General features: G+C 46.1%; 2 protein-coding genes across 2 annotated transcripts in view; both read left to right on the top strand.

Moving 5' to 3' along the window:
* Positions 1-2,920: 2,920 nt before the first annotated feature.
* On the top strand, positions 2,921-9,372 carry LOC126521810 (uncharacterized). Its single transcript, XM_050170508.3, has 4 exons — positions 2,921-3,449; positions 5,224-5,343; positions 6,101-6,198; positions 8,256-9,372. The coding sequence occupies exons 1-4, from the start codon at positions 3,250-3,252 to the stop codon at positions 8,381-8,383; spliced, it is 546 nt and encodes a 181-aa protein (XP_050026465.1). The 5' UTR covers positions 2,921-3,249; the 3' UTR covers positions 8,384-9,372.
* Positions 9,373-11,286: 1,914 nt separating this feature from the next.
* The window catches only part of LOC126521803 (uncharacterized), a 60,690-nt gene continuing 55,870 nt past the window's right edge, over positions 11,287-16,106 (top strand). The window contains exon 1 of the mRNA XM_055066112.2: positions 11,287-11,565. Coding sequence (XP_054922087.2) covers positions 11,426-11,565 — 140 coding nt within the window. The 5' untranslated portion in view covers positions 11,287-11,425. The remainder of the gene's footprint in view (positions 11,566-16,106) is intronic.

Here is a 16,106-nt window from a genome sequence, read left to right as displayed (position 1 = left end):
CGACGGAGAGAACGACGTCAGTGACGGTATGCCCGCAGTCCGCCGTTGTCGCTTGCGTTCGACGTCTCGAGTTTGCTCGGTGGCGTGGTCGGCAGCATCCGCCGGCATTGCCGCTTGCGATTCTTCAAAATTAAATTGCTTCGAAATTAAATCTGTCCGTCACGTAAGACTATGAATTGCTCATACCCCTGTAAACGCTGTCTCCCCTTTACGACGACAGAAGAGACGTGAAATTCTACGCTGGAATGACAAGCGACAACGGAGCCAGCTGTGCAAGAAGACGACGACGCTCGACCCATTGCGTATGATAGTTTTAACGAAGTCCGACAACGACGGCACAGGGTCTGCTTACACAGCTTCGCTGTAAAAATAACTAGGCGCGAGTAGACATCATTAAAATGTATGTCGTCAGGTCGAGTTGGTGTGGGAATTGGAAAGGCGGCGTGAAGACTTCGTCTTTTTTTTTTTTTTAATGTATTTTGTGCCTTGCCAAGCCAACTTTCAGGGTAAGTGTTTGTTTTTGGTATTGTAAAAGGCTAGTTTGCTAATACAACTGAACTTTTCTTACTCTCTTTAGCGTCGCTTTAAGAAGCGTTGTCTATTTACTTAATCATTAAGTCTAAGGACTCGTGTGAGCATTGCAAAGGAGGGTTACCGAGATGAAACGTAGTTACGAGGAAACTTTAAAAAAACATTGTATAACGGGTTGATCGATGACCGCAGCAGAAACGGGTAATCCAAGACATCAATTCAGAGTAAGTAGGCACTCCCAAATTTATATCCATAAAAATGATTGTATTATTTAATTCAGGAATTGATAAGACTAATGATGAGTTCTAGAATTTTTTTCCGAGCGTAAAGTGATCGCTACATCCTGCTAATGACCGACAGGACAGAAATCTTTCTTTTTTTTTTGGCTTCTCGCACTCGTCTGCGAGTTTTAACCGCTTAACACTACTGTTTTCACCTCATAAATTACATATACCGTATGGTGAATTTTTGTGAAATGTAGGTTGTTAGCTGACAAGCTCATAAGGTAGGAGCGAGATTCTCGCTGTGACGCCCCATTCTTCAGTGGCTTAACTGCCACCAAAATAAAGCCTGGCGATAAAGAAGTGCCTGCAGACTACGGATTAACCATAACCTAGCGTTTGAGAGCTACTCGCTTTTGCACAGCTCTATTCGCTTTGTTTCTCAATCTCAAAAAAAAAAAAAAAAAGAAATCTTGGCGATGAAGTGGTCTACATTTTCTAATGCGCTGAGTGCAATTGGGCACGGCCGATAACACGGAAGGAGACACCAGACACATTCTCGTTCTTGCGCGTTCTCGTCCTGTCTTCTGCGCCCGGTGTTACTTGCCGCACCTATAGTTTCACTCAGCGAATTATACAATAAATTATTCTAAACTTCGGTCTGAAGACGTGTCGCCTGACTCACTTCAGTTAGGATATTGCATTTTTCTTCTTTCGTTTTCTTTTACACTTCGTTTTTGTCGTTATCGATGACCCGAGAAAGTTCCAAAAGACGCAACTATCCAAAGCCATCGTAATACGCCTCGCATCGACAAAGTGATCACTACAAGTCACAACCTCACCGTGCCGGTTCTGAGATTCATCCGAGTGCTCGAAGTGACCCAGAGAGAGGGCCCAATCAATGGTCGGGCCTGCCAACGCCGCCGCTGTAGCAACAAAACTTGTGACGCAGAAACGGCGGCAAACACACTCCCTTAATTTCATGGAAAAAAAAAAAAAATCTTCGATCGCCGACGACACGTCGCTTCCTCGCGGCACGCATTGAACGCGCCGTGTGGAGAGGCGCTTCTCCCCTCGACCTTTCTTGGTGCGGGTGGTGACGCGTCTCCGAGCTTCACGCACTGTGGCTCGAGGGCCTGCATAGCGACGCAGCTTGCAACCCGAATACATAAGAGGTAAGGACGACCCGGTGAGAAACTTCGTCAGGCGCTGACGAATCTTCCAGTTTGCGGCCCATATAACTCTAAAGAGATAGCAATAAGTTTGTCGTTTGTTGCCGAATGCTAGAATTATGTCTTCATCCAGAGTGGCGAAGCACAAAAAAAATGCTAAAAAAAATTGGAGGAGTGGGGGAGCTCAAATGTGATCGGTACGTTCTTCGACGTTAGTAGTAACGCAGGCCTTCTGTGCAGATTAGAAGATGCTCCGCTTGTCGCTTGCTGTAATTGTACTGAGCGCTAATTATTGCGTCGTAGTCGTCGGCCTACACTGCAGGACGAAAGCCGCTATCGCATACCTTGACCTACCTCTCATGCGTCCATTATCTCCACCTTATATTTTCAAATTTGCTGTTTCATCATTTCATCGAATAATCTGCCGACCTAGGCTATACTTTTCTTTCCTTGAAGCCCATCCTTTTAAGATAAATTTACGCTTTTCTGGCAGTAACATTTAGGCATTAAGTTTCCGAAAATTCGAACACTGGCCGCCGAATTACACTAAGGCGAAGGCGAAGCAGTTCTCCGCTTTTCGCTTCTATAGTCATCGGAACTACGATTACGGCAGAATTCTCAGTATGATGCTGGGGACTGAAAGGTGAATGAAATCTCGGCAGTGAAGGATCAGCCGAGGACTTTGTAAAGAGGTGGGAGCAGTCTCTGCATGCCAACCTAACTCGTTTCCTGGACTATGGCGAAATTCCACATACGCCGCATATGTTACTGGAAACTAAGCGATGAGGGCAGTTAGTTTTCATTGACATGAACACAGAATCAATTTTAAATGCTCAGCTCGTATCACCAGTTTCTGTGCGTAATTTGAGCGACGACTGCACTATATGTCTAAAATAAAAGATGTGTTTACCAAACAGGTGCCATCAGTGGTATCTCTGTGGTTCGTTGTCGAGTTGCCGTAGCGTGCCGTAGCGTTCGTTGTCGAGTTGCCATGCCGTTTATTTTTATGGTTTTGTATCTGATCTGTTCACGATTCTCATATGCCATGCCTCATTCCTTTCACTGCGTTTTTAGGACTAGAGTTTAAATATGATAGCGAAGGACTTGCGCTCTCTTCACACTAAAACAGTGTTTTTTGTCTTCTATACATTCTGTCCCTTTCGTAGATGCACTTGCAACTTGATTTAATCGTTGCTCTTGTGCTGTTGTTCTTTTTTTCAAGCTACTTTTTTCTCACGATGGCCATCACGTGCATGCGGTAAGCACCGATCCACGTCCACCAGACGAGAGACCTTCCCTTAGTTTGCAGCGTAACTGGATGAGCCATGTCACCACGCCATCTTTGTGTCCTGGTTTTCATTATACTCTTGGCGGGAGCACAAGGCTTTTCCTTTGGCTGGCAGAAGGACGCGGACTCGGCTGAGGACCCCTTGATCGAGGAAGAAGATGAGGAAATACGCGCTGAGGACAAGCTAGAAGGGATGCCTCCATGGTACTCCAGCAAGGGCTATCCCTACGACTACGGGTGAGCACGGCCCTGAATGCGCTCTTCAATGTATATTTGATTTTGATGCAGGTATTTGTTGGATCGATCGTTGAAAAAGAAAGAGGTCTTAGAAGAGGCCGTAGTCCGCGACAATTGTTTTCGTTTTCCATTCTCTTTACCATTAAAAATTATGGGGTTTTACGTGCCAAAACCACTTTCTGATTATGAGGCACGCCGTAGTGGAGGACTCCGGAAATTTCGACCACCTGGGGTTCTTTAACGTGCACCTAAATCTAAGTACACGGGTGTTTTCGCATTTCGCCCCCTTCGAAATGCGGCCGCCGTAGCCGGGATTCGATCCCGCGACCTTGTGCTCAGCAGCCAAACACCATAGCCACTGAGCAACCGCGGCGGGTTCTCTTTACCATTCGCCAGTACTTCGTATAAGGCTCGCACCTATTATCGTTTTTGTGGACAACTCGGTGCGACGAATGATAGGAAATGGATACAATTGGACAAAAACAATACTTGCAGAGCACGGCGCCAAGTTTCATTTAAAACGCACTGCGGCACCTCAAGAGAGAGAGAGAGAGAGAGAGAGAGAGAAGATAAAAGTAAATAGGCTGAGGTGAAATAGACGCAGGTCCGGTTTACTAGCCTACACTGAGAAAGATGAAGGGAAGGATGTGAGAAAGGTAAATATTAACACTGCTCGCGCACGCAGCTCTGCGCAGCCCAATATCAACTGTCAGGGAAGCCGGTTGAGTAGATCATGTTAGCTCATCAAATCGTTCAGCTGTCCTTTTCAAGCTCCCTATGGAGGTCCAGTGATATATATATACGGCAGCGAAAACACCGTCCGTAGAAGAATGCGTTTGCTTTTGAACAGGAACGAAACGCAGAACAAAGGCCTCATGAACTCTACACGTCCTTCAGCTGCCGCTTGAAGAATCATTACACGTTCTTTTTTTTTTTACTTTTTACCGCGACTAAGAGAGCTTTTTAATAATACTGAATGACTGTTATCGAGCTACGAAATTGTGTATTTCTAGCTATTTTTGAAAAATTTGTCTGCGTCATTTTTGTGGCAAAAGAAAAACGTGCATCTCGTTCCATGGACCCAGCACTATGGCCGCGATGGCTGGTGTCGACATGCAAGCCGTCAATATGCAAGACGTCAATATGCAAGCCATTGAACTCCCGCATCTGATGCTTTTGACTTCATAAATTGATGCTATACTTAAACAAGGATACCAAACTTTGGACTCGTAATAGAGGATTATCTTGCATTTCTACAGGCAAACACAGAAATATGCGAAAATACCTCATAATCCGTGACGTTTCGCCGACGTTACCGGCGTAGCGGTTTGAACGCATTGTTAAAAACAACAAGTTTGGCCTTCATTCCCTCGACTAATAAGCTGTTTCTGCCAAATAAGTGCAGTATTGCGAAAGCGCAGTAAACACTCTACCCTCCTTTTAATTTTGTTTCTCCTTAACAAACAATTAAGAGTATCCTTCTGTGTACATAGAATCGCTAGAATATTTATACCGGACATATTTTCGCGCTCGAGGCAGAACGCTTTGTGAATAGGCAGCTTCCCTGTCTTGAACACGCGTCTTCATGCTCCCGTATGTTTGTTGAATCGCACTCCACGCTGTAAAATTTGTACATGCCTTGTAGAATTACACGTAACTCGCATCGTTAGAATTACCTACTGTCGGGTGCCTTTCGAAGTGTCTGTTTTACTTTGTTGCGTGCTTCACTTTGCATTTTTGGCGGTCCATACTTTTTTGTTTTCTCCCGGAACAGAATGGGCGAGGAGATAGGAAACATGTTCGGCCCTCACAACGAGGACCTCTTCAAAGACAAGGACTACGTTTTTGAAGAACCCCAGAAGACTTTCGAGGAGATCTACGAAGAAGTTTTCAGGTACAATACCGTATTTTACGTGCCCACGTCGCTTTATTTCAATGGAACAAACAAATTACGACGTCATAACTGCGCTAAGAATGGCAAGAGCTTGTCGCTTACTGTAATTTACTGATAGGTAGAGGTCGCACTGCCGGATTAAGGACAACAGAGAATTTCAGAAGCGCGGGCTAAGAAACGTCACTAATGCCCATGAAGGCCGCAAATTTGTGGAACTGATTTGCAGTGACGTAGCCAGAAATTAATTTTCGGGAAGGGGTGGGGGTGGGGGGGAGCACCCACTTGACCTGGGACGGGGAGGGGGAGGAAGGGTAGGGGGGGCTATGAAGGCCGCATGCTAACACAGAAATTGCCTGGGAAGGGGGGGGGGGGGGTGCCGGGGCAGGTGTCCGGTGTGCCACCTCCTGTCTACGCCACTGAGTCATAGGTTGCATACCAGCGCTGGCACTTAGTACTTCTCTGATGTTGTACAGTGTCAGTGTAGTTGTACACTGACACAAGATGAAACGCTAAGAAAAGACATTTCGTCGCATCTGGTGTAGGAAAGGAACACGTTTGCATGCCTTCGCAATCGTAGGTTATCAATGAAAGCACGTCGCCCAGTTGCGGAAACTGAGCAACATTGTTCAACTCTTTTAGAATGGCTACTTTGCATCAGTCACGCTTTTCTATGTTTCGTGTTTGTTTGATGAAATTACCGAGTTATCAATACGTAACTGCACTATTTTTACTTTGGTATGTGTGCCTTCCATGCCAGGTTTCACGACGTTGACAAAGACGATGTCCTCACGCCAGAGGAAGTGCGACGGGCGCTGATCCACTCAAAAGTCGACATTGTGGACGCCGCGGGAAATGGTATAAGTGCTATGCTATTACGAGGCCGCAGCCCCTGTTTCTCATCTATGCTTGGTGTTACCACAAGGAGCCGTTACTGTAGTACACGTGCTGTAATATTTACACGACAAAGAGTAATCACTAATGCGCTCCACATTAATGCTAGGAAAGTAGGAGAGGCTGTAGGTTCTGCATTCTTCTACGAAAAATAATATATGTCTGATAAAATATAAGGACTGGGTACACTGCCGCGCTCTTAGTGTTATATGTAAGCGGAGAGGACAAGACTGGGTAATAGGTGGGTAATACTTGAATATATTGTCGCACCAGTACCACCAATCATTAGCAACAATCTTCCGGGCAAATTATTTTCCGCTGTTGGAGTTGTAGCCGTCTACGAACCCACTTTGCCTTCAGCGGGAAAGGCCGCACACATCGGCCTCTCCTGTAGGATCCTTCCTTTTTCCTTATGCTGTTCGACACCTACGCAGAATGAATGCATGAGTATATGGGTGGGTCTGCAAGACCTGGATAGCTATTCAGTCCAATACAAATTTATTTCTAGTGACGACACTCGACTATATGACCCAGATTCTTTCCACCATTTTCCCACTCAGCATGATGTATAAGACATTGATATATAGATTAACACGAGTAAAACAACAAACAGATGAACCGTGTCCTACCTCCCGGACTTTTAATGAATGCTTCATTTAAACAAGTGTCGTTTATGTTGCGGTGTTCTTTCGCTAAGAAAAAGAAATCATTGCTGAAGAGAGCGAATTCAGGAGGGCCAAGTCACTTCGGGAAGCGTGTTGTCAGCACCGCGCGCGTTCTAATATCAGTGCGGAGGAACGGCGTCCGATGTGGAAATGCAGGTCGGCAATGGAGTTGATGGCTGCCTCTGTAAAACATTTAGCGCCCGTCATTCAACATATTGTAAAATAATGCTAATGTCCGTCGAAAGACATTTCCCCTTCGGCTCCTTCCCGCGCATCGCTCGTTGGCGCTTGGGCACCCCACACAGCGCCGGTCCACCCCTCCCACCCCGCCTCCTTGTAGTACGCCAGACATTTATGACATCCGCAGTGATTAGACGCAGGGACACGAATCGTCGACTAGGCCTCTTGACTGATATACAGCGAAGGACCCACGTACGCTCAGCCTAGAAAGGAGGGTCGATGCGATTTTCCTTATGAAATACAAACACTCTCAAAAAAGAAAAAGAAAACGTAGTCACGATCCGACGTACAATTATTCGCACCAACAGCGGAATCTACCACGTTCCCAACAGGTTCCAACAAAGTTCCCACATGTTTGAACTTTCGTAGCAGCCTTATCGCCGACACTGTGCATGTCGTATCGCACTCCACGTCGCATCGTCTGCCGTCTGCTTAATTGTTCCGCACTGTTCCTACCTCACAGCCTCGCGACGGTTTCTTGGCTTAGAGAGCAATGAGAATAAAGCTTTAGGGGGTGTGCCCGAAACTTTCCAAACGCGAATCGAATACTGTACGATTGGATTCGTTCTACAAATCGAATGGTCATTATTCACAAATACGAATATTTCTCGGACAGCTTTGGAATATTTCAAATCGTCAACTGTATGTGCGCGAGCAAAACATGAAATTAGAGCAAAAACGCGATGAGTTTTATCCAGGTGACCTGATATAGTAGACATAAAACAACATAAATTACGTACTGGGTCAGACTATGCGTCGGTCAGGAAGCCAGGTGCTTCCGGCTCAAACCGCTATCATCCGCAGTCACCGAAGAGTTCCGAGTACGTCAACAAATTTGTTCGTATGTGCTTTCGATAAACAACGCGTCATTATATGAAATGCGGTGCCAGAAGATTATTAAGGTTGTGAATATAATAGGTTACATATTACTGCTGTAACCGGCTGCTCATAATTCGTAATCTATTCGACAAGTGTTCGATATGCAATTCGCTTGGCTTCTATAGCACCATTCGATTCGTATTAGATTTCTTCTAAAAGTCACTGTTAGCACGCCGCTATCAAAGCTGTTAGGCAACATGTCAAAGAGACAGCTCTCTCTCTCTTTCTCAACGACAGATCTAGTGGAGGACGCCCTTGCATACGACGACAAAGACAAGGATGGAACGCTGTCGCTCGAGGAGTTCCTGCTTTCGCAGAAGACGAACTTGAGCGGCCTCAGGAGCCTCGGGTCTCTGGAGCTATGACGCGTCACTGGTCACGGGAGTCGCCGAACTAAACTTCGGGTCGACATCACAAATTTTAAGGTTTACAGCATTTTAAATCCTGTTAATGACTAAAATACCGCGCACCGATCTTGGCGTTAGACGCTTTCGAGTGAAGACACGCCCATTCATTCTAAAGAGCTAGTGACAGCTATTGTTCACCCTGTAATTCCCAAGTCCTACCTCAAGAACAAAGATTTGAAAAAAATAATGTTGACATTTATTTCTGGCCATGCAGTATACATACAGGGTTGGTTTTTTGTTTGTTTTTAGGCCATGCCGAATTTTAAAAATTGCCTATAGCAGGTGGCGTAATTGTAGTCTGAGCTGAATTACTAGCACAATAAATTATAGCACGAGACGTTACTTGCACGGGCCGAAACCGAAACGCATAATCGAATAATTACCAAAAATTCGCTAATTAACTATAAATCCATTTCTTTACGGCAACTAAAATTTACGAATTACAGCAGATGAGCTTGCGAGGTTTATACACTTGTAATGGCTCTGTAAGGATCGCACGGGTTTCGATATATGGGTCGTTAAACTTGAGGTAAAATGCACTATTGCTCCACTTTTTTTCACAAACCGCCATCTTAAGCACTGAAGCACAAAATTAACTGGAACGCCCATGTATTTCGTTGGGCCCTTTGGGTATGAATATCTAGAAACCAGTGCCACCCTGAAATTTTAAATATGCCTTTCGAAGTCACCGGATACAATTCGTAAATTACAATATAGACCGTAAAATACTTCATTGAAAGTTAATTATTCATTTTTCCTTAATAACCTATTATAAATTTTGATTTCTCGTTGAAATAGTGCCTGCCTCTTTGACTAATCCATCTCGTTCACTAGAATTAAATTATCTTTCATAGGTCATATTAACGACAAGAAAGAGGGTGAACCGAGGGCCCGATTTTAATTATTCATATCATAAGGAGCTAACAGAAAATGACACCAAGGACAACACAGGATAATTACTTGTACTTAATAATTGAAACAATGAAATTATGAATTACTGGAATTGAATCAACTTTCAATTCCAGTAATTTATAATTTCTTTATTTCAGTTATTAAGTACAAGTAATTTGCCCTGTGTTGTCCTTGGTGCCTTTGTTTGTAGGCTTCTTATGATAGGCGATATTAAAACATTCTGTATGGTTCAGGGAAAAAAGACACCCGGTATGTAGAAAGAAAACTAAGAATTTCATTTGCTGTTATAACTTAATATCTGTGATAATTTGCAACTGTGTTGCTAAACTATCCGCAGCTGGAACTTCACCCCAGCATATAAGAGACGCAACTATGGGCTTTGCATTAAGTTTCCCAGGCTTCAATCAGCATTTTGGGGCATCAAATTCGGCGTACCATATATGATACATTGGGCGTTACAGTTACTTAGCACTCCTGGTTACAGAAGAGGTCACATTACCATCTGACTTCCCTCCACTGCACGAGAAATAGGGAATCAGGTGTTCAATTTAACTTGCGAATGGTTATAAAGAAATACCTTCTGAGTTGATTAAGTCTCCGTGTAAACAAAAAAACAAAGCAAAAAACAAAAAATAGGAGAACGTCGTGCGAGAGCATGATACCTATAAAGCCAAGCTCGAGTCAGAAAAAAGTTGTTGCGGTGCATGCCCTAAAGTAAGCTCATTGCTTCGCCCACTTCTCAGCGCTCTTGTCAAAGCAACCAGATGTGTGAATTTCAGAGTTTAATACTATACACTGAGTGGTATGCCGTGTTCTTCGCTTGTACCTGACTGTTTCCATCGAGCAACGCGGAGTTGACAGGGTGCGCTAACCTGGTCCACGTCTCGGCGTCTGCGAGTAGTATTTCTATTTGGCCTCACTGACGCGCTCCACATTTTCTTTTTTCGTAGTTTGGCATGAGCCATTGCATTGTCTACAAATGAGCCAGTGGCATGATGTACGTGGCGATGTGTTTTTCCAAATAAATTGTCCCTGTCTGCTCCCGACTGCATTGAGCATAAAGATATAAAAAATGAGTGACTTCTGTGTGCTTATCGTACGTTTGAACGCTGTGTTATATTGAAACTTCTCATGTCTGCTACAAGATGTATTGGCCTTTCAGCCAGTTCGACGACATCGAGGGAAGGGAAGCGTGAGAAACCACTTGTTGTGAACATAGCGCCTTAAAAAAAAAAAAAGGTCTCCAAGAAAGCTAATGAGGGGAAGCACAATGTAAGAATATTTATTGCGACGAATATTAAATGGCGTATAACTGACAAAGCGCAAGTGGCTGTAATCAGATGTTTCTTTTTTTCTTCTTCAATGTTTGCCGTAATAATGGCGGTAAAAGCGCTCAGTCGGAGTAACGTAAAGCTTATTTGTAGAAAAGGCATTAGAGTGTCGATGGAGAAGATGCAAGCAAAGGCTCACACTGAAAGGTTGCCCACGTGCTCGAGAAGTGGTTGGGCACCAACATGCACAAGCAAACTTCTCATTCCTCTTCCATGGACAATTCCATGGGCAAGTAGCACACGAAACATGATATATTATCTTGCGCGTTGTTCTTTCGCGCCTAATAAGCAAGGCAAACTTCGCGTTATTGCCCAGCAGCGCGATTTCCGGGACAGCGAAATACAGAGATCGGCACAAGGTCTCCATTTTTCGTTGCACAATCCCGGGGCAGCAAACTACGCGTCACTTGAAGTGCCCGATAACCGCGTGAGAAAATTTGATGCGATGTGGCGGTTCGCACTCTTCTCCCCTTTTACGTGCCCGAATGCTGGGTGTACATAGAACTTCTGGGTCAGCGCTTATCAGAGGAAAAGGCGGCCTTATCAGCAATCGCCGCTTTCCTGGCCCCTTGCCACAAAAACATTGCTCGCGCGTCGCGCGTTTACACATATTGTCTACGGCCACAGCTTTTTCCTCATCCTGGCGGCGAACATACGTCTTGCGTCTCATTTAGCTGGGTTGGATCATTCTGCTAAAGGGGTGTAAGCCGTACAAGCTCGAACTCGTTTTTTGTGTCATGCTGGCGTCCTGGCCTTGATGCTCCTACGTGGGATGGCGTTGGCGAGCACGCATTTAGCGCTTCAAGTTCTTGTTGATGTGAGACACTATGTGCGAGGTCGACTCCTGTGTCGCATTTGTGTGCCTACAGGATGCAGGTTTTCATGCAGCGGTCAAAGGTAAGCTTCAATGAGCATTTTCTTTTATGTACTGATCCCGCAGTTTGGTGGGCTACGGTAGTACACGTAGAAAGATATTGAGAAGTGTTTAAAATACGTGGCTTGCAGAGCCCTCGTGTGTTGAGTGAACGCCATTAATACTGACCACCGCTCAGACAACCGTTATCCCGAACAGGTCACAAAGTGGTCAACAACTACGCGGATCGATGCCCAACATATGACACTTCACTATTAGTGCCATGTACACGTTCGCTGTTTCTGTGGGCACTTTTTTCTGACCGTGACTTGCTTCAGATTTCGTAGAACAAGCGTCGTTCCAGAAATGAGCTTCAATGCACGGATCTAGTGTTCTTACATATAACTTGCGATCAGCTTGCTGGTTACTTTGCTTGATCAGCTGGCATTAGAGAGCCTCTGGGCGTTTGACATTTATTAAAGTTTTGCTTATCTGAAATTTTTAATGTGCAAAATACTCACTATCGTAATTTTCACATTCTCAGTCCTAGTATGTTTCGTATGAAGATATGTGTTATGCTTGCATTTACACCCAAAAGTGCCAGCTTGAAGCAGGTCGCTGGCAACCTCTAGAGACGGTACCCTAGTTAGCCCTTCATGTCTTCTACGTAACATCAGTGTCTCAGCGAACGGTGTCTTTCACAACTGTGGCGATTCAGCTTTACATTAGCGAATGGAGGTGAAGGCTGTCTTTCAATCCCGTGCACCATGGAATCCTCACCACTGTTAGCGAGATATCTAAAGACTTCAATAACAAAAGCCACAGTAATTGACTCACACTATCTGCGGGAACAAATGTGGCCTCTAAAAATAATGAAAATGCACTGCCGCTATGCAGAGCAGTAATGTGTCTACGTTGTAGCTTAAGGATGACTTATAAATGTTTATACTGGTTGAGGTAAACACGTGAAAGAAAAAGAACTATTGTAAACTCTTTTCGCTCTTTCATATGCAGTTGAGCGACACCATTCGATTCACACTGCACAAACCATTTGTTTCCGCTTGTGTAGCCGGCGCATATAGAATACTGCATGCCACCATCGAAGCTGCACTCTCCGATTCGCCGAAGTTCGTGTCGTTGTGTAGAATGGCTCTTGCGTCTGTCGGCCACTAATTACTGGATAATGCTTGTCGCGCAATTTCACGGCAAACACCGAGAAAGTTTTTCTGCTTGTTGGGATGAATTAGACTTTCGTGTTAATATGAGCGCTATTGGGCCGGCGAGCATCGCACGGCTGAATTAGCAAGGTCAGCCTGAGTAATACAGCCTGAGAGGGTAGAGCGTGTCGAACCCCACTTGGTCAGACTGAATAACCGAGGTGAGACGGCGGAATTAGTACACTCTAGGCCGAGTTGGCTCGCCGCAGTTTGCACACCGTCTTGTCTCGTCTTGACGCTGCGTGACGGTGGCATACCTTTCTCACCATGTTACTCGTACTAAGGCGCATTATTTTTCCCGTCGCAAATTTGTTCACGTAAAGGTCGTCGAATCGGACTACCTCAACCTTTGACATCTGGATCGACGCTTTTCCGTCGGCTTGATATCATCATCAACATTATCAACGTCCTGTTCACTACCGGAAGAAGGCTTCACCGAGCGATCCCCAATGGCAATTACCCCTGTCTTGCGCTAGTGGACCCCGTGTTATGCCCGCAAATTTCCTCCTTTCATCGCACCCCCCAACCCCCCCTCCCCCCGCTTTTCTTTTTTCATATTGTGTCTACTAGAATATCGGCTACACCGCTTACTCTCAGATCTATTACGCCTATTGCATTTATTCCCATGGCTAGTTGCGGGGTCTTTAAATACGTTTCAAACTTCTTTGCTAACCTCCAACGAAACTTGAGAAAAAGTTAAGGACCACGCAACGGGTGATGGAACGAGCGGCTCAGTATAAATGAACCTAAATAGCGTTTCCTTTTTTGGGACAAGCGGCACGAAGCCATGTACGTACAAGTTACCCTTGCTGTTTTTGTCACGCTGTGCTGCGAGAGAGGCTGATGGAGCATCAAAACAAGTGGCGCCCAGTATACTGGGACCAAAATCGACTGTTTTTTACACTTTAGTCCTCAGTGCGGTTGCTAAGGGTGTGTACCTGAAAACAGCCGTCTGTCGTGATATCGATTTTACTAGGGCTGTTTAATTATTTGGAAGCCTATGCTGTATACTTAAAACAGGATAGCATCGCATATTGTTTAGGCCTTTGCAACAAACGTCGGCTGCAGCGGCAGGTCAGTTTTAAATATTTCAGAGTGGTCAGAAAACACTAACACTGCCCACTGAACGATTTTACGGCGCTTATCGAATTGAAAGAAGACGAACTCTGCCCGTGAGGCATGTATTAAAGGCATGGCGATTGTCGACATGCAAATTTAAAAAAGAAACTAAATAAATGGTATCGGTGACTTGACTGTGGGTCGTCACTTTCATCAGGCTATCTCAGGACTCGGTAAGCAATGCCGGAGAGTCGCTAACGGACTGTCATTAACATTCGTTAGAAGGAGGATAAAAGTGTCTTGGCGGCGTATCGCGGGGCACAACGCCGCGTATCAGTGGCTAAATCACGCGCTCGAGTTTGTGGCTGATGTAAACAGATAAACAAGGATGCGTTGTCGCGCTGGCGTTCGTACAAAATACGCATGCAGAACAAAACAAGGAAGCTCTCCTCGTTGCAACGAAAATACCATGTTCGCGCTTTGGTGCCAGCCGCACGTGGGATGTGCGCAGCAATTTAAAGAGACACTGAAAAGCAAAACAATTCGAACTGTATCAGTAACTTATATTTCTATAATGTTGCTACACGCGTGTGATATTTGATTGTTTGAATGAGGCGCGTGGGCGCCACCACTCGGGAAAAGAGGAGGAAGAAAGAACTGGGCTCGCGCTGTGAATCTACCCAGTCAGCGCTGCAACCACTGTTGTAAATATAACCTGTAAATAGTTGCTCGTCTTACTGACTCGTTCTTCGCGTAACATTGTGGTGAAGGGTGCCGTTCCCCGTCCTCACCACGTAGCTCCGCAGCGGCCGCACCGTCCTGCTTTCCGCCATGGCTCCCATGACGACACCTCATCTTCTTCTACTCCTGCGACCCCAACAACAACGTACGTTACGGTTACAAATCCCCACGATCCTGGCATATTCTCCGGCCAAGATAATGTCGACGTTGATTACTGGCTCAACCTGTATGAGCGTGTTAGTCAAAACAACCACTGAGACCCTACCATTATGCTAGCCAATGTCCTATTCTACTTGGGCGGAACTCCTCGTGTCTGGTTCCGGACACACGAGGACGAGATCTCTAGCTGGGATGCTTTCAAGGAGAAGCTCGTCGACCTCTTTGGAAATCCCACAGGTTGGCAGCTGGCTGCTAGAAAAGAGCTTGCTACCCGAGTTCAATCTTCTACTGAATCGTATGTCTCATACGTACAGGACGTGCTCGCTCTTTGTCGGAAAGTCGACGGGAAAATGGCCGAGGTTGACAAAGTCGGCCACGTACTGAAAGGGATCGCGGACGACGCCTTCAACTTGGTGGTCTTCAATGATGTGTCCACCATCGACGTCATTGTCAGGGAAAGCGCGGCCTTAAACTCGCCAAAAGCCGCCGCGTCATTGCACAGTTCTGCCGGCTCCCTAACACGGCTGCGACGTCGTCTTGCGTTGACCTTACCGCTTCACCACCTTTTAATGAGCACGTCACACGTATTGTTCGCCGCGAACTCGAGACTACAAGTCCTGCGCCGTTACATTCACGCCCACTTGAACCCACCATTGACCAACCAGCCCCAGCGATCTCCCTCATTCAGGCAGTTGTACGGCAAGAATTTGCAAACCTAGGTTTACCTGCTGCCTGCTCCGTCTCCCGAGCTGACGCCCGACCGGTGCCCACTGCTCCGCCTCACGGCGATCTGTATTCACATCCAAGATAGCGCAACCCTGCCGAGTGGAAAGCTCCAGACGACAAGCCCATTTGCTTCCGTTACCACCGTATTGGCCACGTCGCTCGCCACTGCCCCACCTCCTGGACGTCGCCGTATTCGAGCTCATTTTCCCCGTCTCCTCGTCTATATGCCGACCAGCGCCGTTACTCGCCTCGCCGTATGCCTCCTACCTCTGACGTATCCGTCGATGTCAGTCGTCCTGCTCGCTCACCGTCACCTCAGCGCCATCGGTCCCCGTCGCCCCAGCCACGCCTCTATTCGTCGCCGACCAATTATGGACCATCCCGGACGGAAAACTAGGCCATGCAGCTCTTGGAGGTAGTGCTCCATCACGTTCGTCCTGTTCAAATCCTCCATTGACGCCCCTGACCAACACGAACCTAATTGAAGTAGACGTAGATGGTGTTCCGTTGACGGCATTAATTGATACCGGAGCCCAAGCGTCCATACTGAGCGCTAACCTATGTCGTCCCCTCAAAAACGTTCTTACGCCTGCCATCACTCGAGCCGTACGCGTCGCCAGTGGCGCCACCGTAGCCGTCAGGGGTATGTGCACGGCTCGTATAGGAATTGCTGGCCGCCAAGT

This window comes from Dermacentor andersoni, chromosome 6 (assembly GCF_023375885.2).
Source record: "Dermacentor andersoni chromosome 6, qqDerAnde1_hic_scaffold, whole genome shotgun sequence".
In the NCBI taxonomy this organism is placed as follows: Eukaryota; Metazoa; Arthropoda; class Arachnida; order Ixodida; family Ixodidae; genus Dermacentor; species Dermacentor andersoni.
Note: the sequence above shows the minus strand (reverse complement) of the source record. Positions and strands in the feature narration are given on the sequence as shown.